This window comes from Oculina patagonica, chromosome 12 (genome assembly GCF_052425735.1).
Source record: "Oculina patagonica isolate OP01 chromosome 12, crgOcupat, whole genome shotgun sequence".
Lineage (NCBI taxonomy): Eukaryota > Metazoa > Cnidaria > Anthozoa > Scleractinia > Oculinidae > Oculina > Oculina patagonica.
Genome location: NC_135769.1, coordinates 4,681,022 through 4,690,506, shown reverse-complemented (window position 1 = coordinate 4,690,506; position 9,485 = coordinate 4,681,022). Strand labels below are relative to the sequence as shown.

General features: G+C 40.2%; 1 protein-coding gene across 1 annotated transcript; it reads right to left on the bottom strand.

Moving 5' to 3' along the window:
- Nucleotides 1-7,710: 7,710 nt before the first annotated feature.
- On the bottom strand, nucleotides 7,711-8,543 carry LOC144633164 (uncharacterized). The gene is made up of 2 exons (XM_078491964.1): nucleotides 8,526-8,543; nucleotides 7,711-8,151 (listed from the first exon to the last, which is right to left on the bottom strand). The coding sequence occupies exons 1-2, from the start codon at nucleotides 8,541-8,543 to the stop codon at nucleotides 7,711-7,713; spliced, it is 459 nt and encodes a 152-aa protein (XP_078348090.1).
- Nucleotides 8,544-9,485: the final 942 nt, after the last annotated feature.

The window sequence follows — 9,485 nt, the reverse complement described above, 5'->3', positions numbered from 1 at the left end:
TTCGGCGTGTATCGCTTCCGCAGTTCGACATCTCTTCGATGGCATGTGATCACGTCGGGCCTGCAAGGATCCATTACTCCGTCTACTTCACGCACTCCCTCGCAAGGAGGGATGTCGTATTCGCCAATACCACACTGATGGCAATGTTTACGCCTTGAAATTTGCATCGTCGTATACAGTACGCAGAAATTGAGAAGACTTCGGATCGCAGTCAGTATGTCTCATGCTCTTCTCGGCCAGATCTCCATCATAGCAAGAAGACAGGGCTGCTGATAGCGAGAACGTACTTATGAGCTGGATGGTCTGCTTGTTGGGAGGCAAACTTGATGTCGCTCATCAGGATTGTACATGTACTTGTTCCTTTCCTACTGTGCTTCTTTGGCCTGCCACCTTTCATTCTCCTTTTGCAGCGCCATCCTCCACCCTTGACATTCCGTTCTTGTGTGCTTGCCTGCCCAGTTTGTCCGCCATTGATCGTTTTCTCGTCTTCCCTGTCTCTTGAGCACTTCTCCACCCTTCAGAGCTTTCTGGTGTTTGCTGCACTGCCATTTCGTCTGTGTCAGGACAGGTTCTCCGCAGACAGCCGTGAGTCGCCAGGCAATTAGCGAAGCTGAGGCAGCGCCCTGATTGCTTCGCTCCTTGCTTCCTCCGTGAGGGAGTATGCGTGCAGGCCAGATGTCTACGTGGGGCCAGCGGATGTTCGACCCCTTCTCGGCTGTGTTGGGGCCTGCTCTGGGTCGAATGATCATCATCTTCGAGTGACTCGCCATGACAGTATTACGGGATGGCGCTGTTTCCTGGGCTTAGGAGCCAAGTACAACTCGCATCATTATGGAGAATTAGAGATGCATGACTTCCTTTGTCGCAACTGATGCACCATTTCTTCCGCAGGTCTGCTGCTTCATTTTCCCTCACCCGCCTCATTTTGCATTTTTCGCCAGGAGATCTGAGTCATCACCACACATCGCTAACTTGATGTCGCTCGGAGCAGGATTGCTTACGTGCTTGTTTCCGTCTTTCCAAACAGTTCTTCTTTGGTGCCACCTTTCACGTTTTGAGCGTTCGCTTTCGCCAGGCGAAATACTGGCTACCGGTACACTTCTCGTCAGTTTTCCAGTTTTGGGTTGTCCATTGCGGTTCGCTGATTGTCTCCTCTTCGGCAGCTGATTCTTGGGATTTCCGAGGCTGATGAAGATGTCGACAAGAACGTGAGTGGACAGTCTCGCTCCTCCATTCGGGGCTATAGTCCCAGCACTTTCCCAGTTCTCAGGCGTGTAGTGATGGTTCGGAGATGGTCCGGTGAGAGCTTACTGTTGGTGTCTCAGGCTCCATGGTTCCGGGGGTCTGTACGAGTAGTTATAATAAGCTCGAGCTAGTGACGCGGTACAGATTATATCATGAGAGAAACTCTTTTTTCGAAAACATAAACAAACTTTCCTTAGATCCATTGGCTAACGTTATTCCTAGCTCTGAAACATTAATTACTTACAAAAAATCGCAGGTGGATTACAGCCTTGTGCAGGTTGTATTTTCTCTTTAATGGTTATCTACATGCAGTAATTATGATTTCACTTCTAGTAAACCAAAACAGCAGGTATTAGTTATGGCTAATGGGCTGGAACATTAACCTGCTACATCAAACTTAAACAATAACTTCTATGTTGGAATTTTCTATGTTTTCATCAGCGTTTGCGAATGAACAAAATTAAACTCAATCATCGTAATTTATCTTCTCACAATTCTCAAACCATTTTTCGTTTCCCTTCGAGTTTAGAGAAATCTGAATTCCACTATATATAGAATTTGGGTCTAAAAAGATACATTGTATAGCTCTATTTGATTGCATTAGTCAATAACAACATATCCATGAGATCGTCACCTAAACATCTCAGCTTACCGGGCAAATTCTGCTCTTACTAAAGAAGAATTGGATAGCGCTATTCCCCTTCAGGTCATTACCCTGAAATAGAACTGAACATAGATTTTTAACCAAACTTTGCCTACTGGTTAGTTACTTTAAGATAACTTAAATTTTCAAAAAGGGGGGTCACCAGATTAGGAGCAGGAAGACCTTGTTTATTCTCTCGTGGACTAAGCCGCATAGAAAAAAGCCGCCATTTTGTTTATGTGCGCGCGCTAATTACGCGTAAAATTCTGCACAGTAAGGATGCGCAATGCAATACAGGGCAATGACCTTAATCAATTCTATCTTTTTAAATGGGATTCCAGCACTACTGCCACCTCAATCTGTGGCGTATCTGCCTTGAGTTAGGTTTAGTTAACCTAACTCTATGTCGAATTGGAAGTCCTAAATACTTACCTCGCTTATACTTAGCGGAGCCCAGGATCGCAGAGAAAATAGCAACGACAATCACGCTTACTGCACGGAGCAAGCACGTTATTTTTTTTCAGTCTGGGTCACTATTAAAGATACAGTCAACTCCCTTTAGAACGGACACCTTCGCGCCCACAATTTGGTGTCCGTAATACAGGACGTCCTTAGTAGCGGGAGTTATTTTCAGTAGTTCTTACTTCGCCGGAACCTCAACGCCTGTCCGTAAGAGTTAACTGTACTTTGTATAGCGCTATTGTATTAATCAATGGCAAATTAAGTCGATCTGCCTTGAAGAACCGGCTAATTATTTAGTTATCGAGTTGGAAGTCTTACGTGAAACTGTGAGAACTGTCGCAGAGAGAATAGCAATGTAAATTCAGTTCTTTACATACACGAGGATCATGTGAATATCAAATGAACTCTGATTGAACTTAAATAACAAAGAACTTTCGACGTTAAAGAAAAACCTTGTATAGCGCTCATTCATCAATAACTTGTTTATGAGATAATCGTTAACTAAAACATCTCAACTTGTGGGAATCTAGGAATCTGAAGAACCAGCTAACTCTATAAAATCAAGATTTTTTTGCTTTATATGGTAAAAAGTACCCCCCCCCACTTCTCCTCCCCCTCTCGCTCGACGTTTTGTTTTTCTTTTTGCGCTGCTTCTCGACCAACCGCGCGCCTAAGACAGGCTAAACATTAAGGGCCGATTATTTAAACGAAGTTTAGACCGCGGCTAAGAAAGTCCTGGTCTAAAATGGGATTTAGCCTGGGATTCCAATTATTTAAACAACGTTTATCATAAGCCGCGTCTAGACGAAGTTTAACCGTTGACTAACAAACAATAGCAAGTTAGACCTGCTCCTGAGTAGGTTTAAACGTCGTTTAACCGTTTATTTTCACTGATTCTAGACCGTTACAGTCAATTTGTTTCTTGATTTGTATTTTAATGCGCTTCCTGAACCTCCGAGCTGGTTTAAAGAGATATTTGATTCAATTTTTTTTATTTCCTTTAAAAACACAAGTTCAATTTCTTGAAAATATTTCCGCACAGCTCTACTACATTATGTATGCAGTGCTTTTTTTAAAAGAAAACACCATAAAGACAATAGTGTTCCTTTGGGGGTAGCAAACATGCATGATGTCAAAACAATAGCTACACTTGTTAGTCGTCGTCTAAACGTGGTCTTCGTGAACTCCGGCTCATCGGCGTTCAAATAATGCGATTTAGACTCTGGTTAGCCATGGTTTATGGAGTCGTCGTCTAAACCTCGATTTAGCCTAAAACCACGTCTAACTTAGGCTTCGTTTAAATAATCGGCCCTAAGAATTTGAGTTACTGATAGAAAACCTTGTTTCACTCCCTATCGCATTTTAAAGTATTCACAGTATTAAAATAATCTGCCCTGAACAATCGGCAAGCGCTTTGCCGAGTAAGCCAACAACCCGTGTAATAAGCATAACAGGATGATCACATTGTCTGATAACACGGTGACATTTTCTGTGCAGTGTAAAGCAAGTATACAAATTGGGGATGCTTCCATAACATAGCATCTCTTACCACAATGATGTGCACAGAGAAGAGAACTTTTATCTCCGGCGTCAAGATATCAGTAGTGCAGGGGTGTAGCTGTGCTTCATAAGATAGAACATGTTAGATACGCTGACGTCGTTTCCTCGACTTGGCATTCACTGTCACGGTCCATTCCTTTATGCAATGACGTGAGTGCATTTCACAAATCGTGATCAAACTCAAGGATTCGAACATTTGCAAGTTGGGCTAACGCACATTTCCCACGGTTGGTACTGGCCACGTTTTTCCTAGTCTCCTTCGCAGCGTTATTTGGGATGTCACTCAACGCTCGCTGCCAAGAAGCGGCTTTGCGTGACATCCCAAATAACCAGCCGAGAAGGAGACTACGTTTTCCCGCGCTTGGCGCCTGGGTTCCATCTTTATTTCTACAACCATTTCTGATTGGTTCATTGCACTATTTGCTTTGTTGTGATCTCACGTAGCTTGGAAATGCACGTGCTACAACTCACTCGAGGTGTATAAGTATTTTTTAAGACATTTATTTTTTAAATGTACTGCTAGTACGACGGCACTTGATTGGCCTTAGGAAGTTTAAATGGGTTTGGCCGATATTTCGACTGGTCATCTAGTCTTCTACAGGGCCAGCTCTGTCGAAGACTAGTAAAGAATTCGAAATATCGGTTTACTAGTCGAAATATCGGCTAAAACCAATGAAACTTGCCCAAAACCAAGTGCCGTCGTACTAGCCTTGCATTTTAAAAAAATTGCTACTTATTAAGTGGATTCTCGTAATTTGTACTCTGAAAGAGTTGTGTAAAAAATGTACAATAAATTTCGTTGTATTTTAACATTTCCAATAGTAATTGAATCATAATTGTAATCTCATGTGAAATGCCAGGCTGAGTATAACTGGAAAGAACATTCTTTGTTGCATTACTAGCTTTATTACCCACAAAGGTCGTACCTATTATCCTGCACGGAATAAAGAGAGAAATCCCGCCCCCACGGCCACCCCGAGTCAAAGATGAATTCACGCTGAAATCCAAACGCACCATTCTTAATTTTATTTGGTCTAAACTTTTCGTTTCAGTCGCCCAAGTTTACCATCTAGGACGGAATGAAAATAGCGTTTACCGCAAAGAGTGGCTCTCTACATCGGGGATTTTGCACACACACACACACAAAAAAAACAAATCCCGTGTTGCAACAATACATGTTTGGTAGTCCGAGCCCTACGACAAACTCAGTCTACTTTGGACACTTTGCCTCGCCCAAGACATGTCTACCTTGCCAAGGTCCCTCTTCAAATGACTCGTCCCCAGTCGTTTTCTCAGTCCGTCCTAAGTCCAGGGAGACTGGGTCTAACTGAACACGGTGGGAATCATGGGAAGGAAGAGAAGAATCACCTCTAGGGCTCCCCAACCGCGCTTCTCACGTTAATATCAACGGGAGTCAGCCTTTGTAAGCCACGACAACAGGTGTTCTTGGGTCGGCCTCGCTTTGTTCCATACCATGACTTGGCACGCTAGCTATAAATGGAGTTATCCTTCCTTAGCCTGTGCCTAATCCATTTTCCTGTTAACGATGTTACGGAGACTTGTTTAAACGCACACAAGTACAAGGTTGAAATTAGCTGAAACGCGTAGCGTATTAGATTTTTCCTTGGTAAGCAAATATTTAAATATTTTCCTTCCGCTTCTAGTTTGCTTACCTTGCTATTAAAAGCTCGCGTGGGTACAACACAGCATCATGCAAACAAACCGCGTGAGAGCTACAGTATTACAACGCATTCACGCGCACCACTTCAGGGAAAGTGGCTTGAACGGAAGTTAAGTTGTGTTATTGTACACTGTATGTCTCCAAATGAAAATTTTCAATGAATATTGTAGTGGCAATTTTTTTTCTGATCCGAGTCACGCTAATTTTTCTGACGGTGACATCATATCTGCTATGTAGGCCGTAGTTTACTCTGGCGAGCTTTAATATGTGCTGTGTGGGAGATAACAAGTCACAATTCTGTTGCCGTTTAAGATAAGCTGAACGAATTTGTTTGATATTACAAATGTAAAGTTCAATTAAGTAAATTTAATATCAGATGACATGCAGTGGTTTGGTATCTTCTGGCAAATTGCTGCTAAGCAAGGATCCAGCCGAACGGACAAGAAATGGCGGGAATTGTGACGTCATCCGGAAGTTACGGCCCCGCTATATACATTAAGTTATAAATGTCTCCCGGAACATAATAATACTAACACTGCTTTCTCCGCAATAAGTGAAATTGATTTACATTTGACAGAACGATCAAATTATGTCAAAGTTAGATGATTTTTTTACTAGTTTTATGTTAATTTACCTTACTCTCAATTTGTTAGATTAATTTTTTTAACATCAACAAACGCATTAGAAAAACAAACAGACACCCGAAAATAACTTAAACAAACAAAACGATCATCTCTCTTTCAGCTGGCGGTCTAAACTTATATCGTCCGTGAAAAAATGTTTTTTCCGGGATTTTCCAGCAACAGAGATTTAAAACGTTTAACACTGGTAATTTATTAAATGAATCTGTTCATAAAAACTACTAGAGAAGGTTACAAAGTAGGGGTCGTTTCAGAATTTTAATTCGGCGATATTTTGTCATTCAGTTGAATATTTATGATATTCTGACGGTATTGACGTCATCTAACAAAGTGCTTGTCGCTGTATGACGTCACAATCCCTGCATTTTCTTGACTGCTGTGCCAAAGAACAGCTATTAATGTCCTGAACAAATATCATGTTTCCTTTTTGGCGGAGAGATACCTGTAGCGCCGTCAAGGGACCCGAAAAACGGCATATTTTGATAGATAACGTGAAATTTTGCCTCAACGTGTATTATAAATTGATTTGAATCATTAATTGCCGAAAGCAATCGTTTGCCTAGCTACATTTTTAGGCTCAACAACGCACCTAAGTTATATTTTTTACAAACACTGGCGCAAACGGAACTTTTTATATTGAGTTTTCAGACATTGTCATGCAAGACAATGGATATTTTTTTACTAAATATAACAATAGTGAAACCTGGTAAAAGAGAACTTTTCCTCATTCTGAGAAAAGATCAGTGTGAATATTGCAAGTTAACATTATGAAGGTAATCAATTTTGGCCTTACCATCTCTTCCCTCCCTCCCCATCTCAACCCACTTATAACGCCTTTTTTAGTAAGGCTTAAAAATCATTAATAGGCGACAGCACAAGTTGAATGTGTGAATGACATCAACTAAGTTGCATTCAGAACTCGCTGTAATCGGACATTTGTTTAATAATCTTCCCAACTGCGTTTGTCTTCAGAGGGAGCGTCTTTGGCCGTTAGTACAACTTCCAAATCTGTTTTATGACCGTTCTTTCTATTATTCTATACTCATTATGAATCAATATGATTTTTTTTTTTTCAAATTACTAACGTAAAACCTATGAATTAAGTGACGGGGAATTGATTTATTAGCCCTGTGGGGTGACTCCGTCGCATATTAAAGAGACGGGGATTCTCATAATTACGGTTTATTTTATAGGAACTTTGCCAAGGACAATTTCTTTAAAGCAAAACTGCAATATCACATTGACACGTACTCAGTTTAATTGACTCTGAATCAAGTTTATTTTCAAAACTCCTTAATCATTAAAACAGTCCAGCTGTTTGCAATATTCGCCTATACTCGTGAGAAAGCTTCAAACTGGTTTTATATACAATGGTGTTTTATCTTTTACTGGAGAAAATGATTTCATACAAGTTAAAATAGCGCGGTTACATGCATGCAGTGCTAAACAAATAAACTTAACATTTTTTCCAGGTTAATTCAAGAAGCACATTTACAATCTACTGGTATTGAAGGGCAGTTATGATAGTAGCTGTACACCGTTTGGCACTTAGGTATGCTGTGTATAGGTATCACGTGATTACAGGCTGGATGTGTTCTATCACACTGCACCATCTGAACCCATCTGTTTCTGCAGGAATCTCTCTCTCTCCAGACTTTTGAAACGCACGGATGAGTACTCCTGGCAGTGCGATTATGCGCAGTTGGGATTTCAAGAAACTCGTTCACATCACTTGTGATATTTCCCTCGTGGCTATAAATGCTCTCCTCTGGTTCAAAGACATCGCCTTGTGGTTGGGATTCCTCGGCTTGTGAATGCTGGTTGAAGACCTGACTGCGTAGCAATGGCATCTCCAAGAAAAGAGGTTTTGCACAAACCAGACTGAAATAGCTCACGACAAACGTTATTGAAATTAGCATCTAAGAAACAACAACAAGAAAAAAATTAATCGATGAATTAGTGAGGTAAGTGCAACAAGCAAGAAATACGTAAACAGATCGTTGAAGGAAATGCTTGCATGTCAAAGTTTGTAAACTCTCTTAATATTTATTTTCGATTCAAACTGTTTGCTTTGTTACTTTATCGCGAAGAAATAGAAAAAAACTGAAAAATGCTGAAATAAAGTTAAACTTTTCACCGCTTGTCTTACGTTCACGTTTTTATTAGCCAAGCTACTTAAAGAGAGGGGCTGTAACGAGCTTTAACTGTGTCGCTAAATCGGTATTGCTGCAGCATAGGGGTTTTACAGTAATCTTGCATCCGACTTGTCTTATAAACTGAAATGTTTACTTACTTTTACTGCAATGTTCATTCTGCAAGTCAATTGATTGAAGGTCTTGTCTTCAGTGAAAGTTTCTGCAGTTTACTCGTGTGGTGTAGCTCCTACAAATTAACAGCCACTATATCAACTAAAAATGAGAAATAATGCTGCTTATATAACTAAAATATTCAACCAAGAAGGGCGATTTCCCCATTTCATTGCTTTAACATTCAAAAATAGCTCTCTTTTATCAAGATTTTTGATCAGTGTCAGTTGACTGTGTCAGCAAAGACCCTGACATTATCAGGTGCAAGGGAATGGAAGCTTAACTTTTTGTTCATTACATATTTTGAGCTACGACTGACTTTAAATGGTTTCAAAAGTTTTAGAACTTCATTGAATTGTAATTATTAAATTTCAGAACAAGCAATTTTTACAGTAATTGGTGTTTTCGCTTACATTTCATCCAAGATGGAATAACGACAACATGAATACTGCTACGAACGGTTCGAAACTCTACGTTTGTGACGTAAAACATATTTTAGTTTGCAATGATTTAATTCTACATGCTGTTTGTTGCTTGCATTGCTATTTTAAGACGAAGTGATTTGAAACGTTTCGGTTCCAGAAGGGGGCTACTTGTAAATTAAAAAGGAAAACAAAAATGGTGAGAAGTGTATCTTAATAAAAACTTCCACCGATGTCAATTAATATTTGAAGTGCAAAATGGGAAACTTAGTCACATTTATTAATTTGAGGAAATGTTCCTATGGTATTACGAGGTTTTAATGGCGATGGACGAAATGACGTTTAAATCGGAAAACTTCAATATAAGGCAGTTTTTGAAAACGACACAGGACAAACAGTATATCGAAAAGAAAAAAGAAATATTTGGAAATAACCTGAATTTCAGACGTCTTCTCTGGTCGCTTACTACCGAGAAACTTAGAAAGTTTCCCTAATTGTATTGTGACTGTATTTCTTTTAACGTGT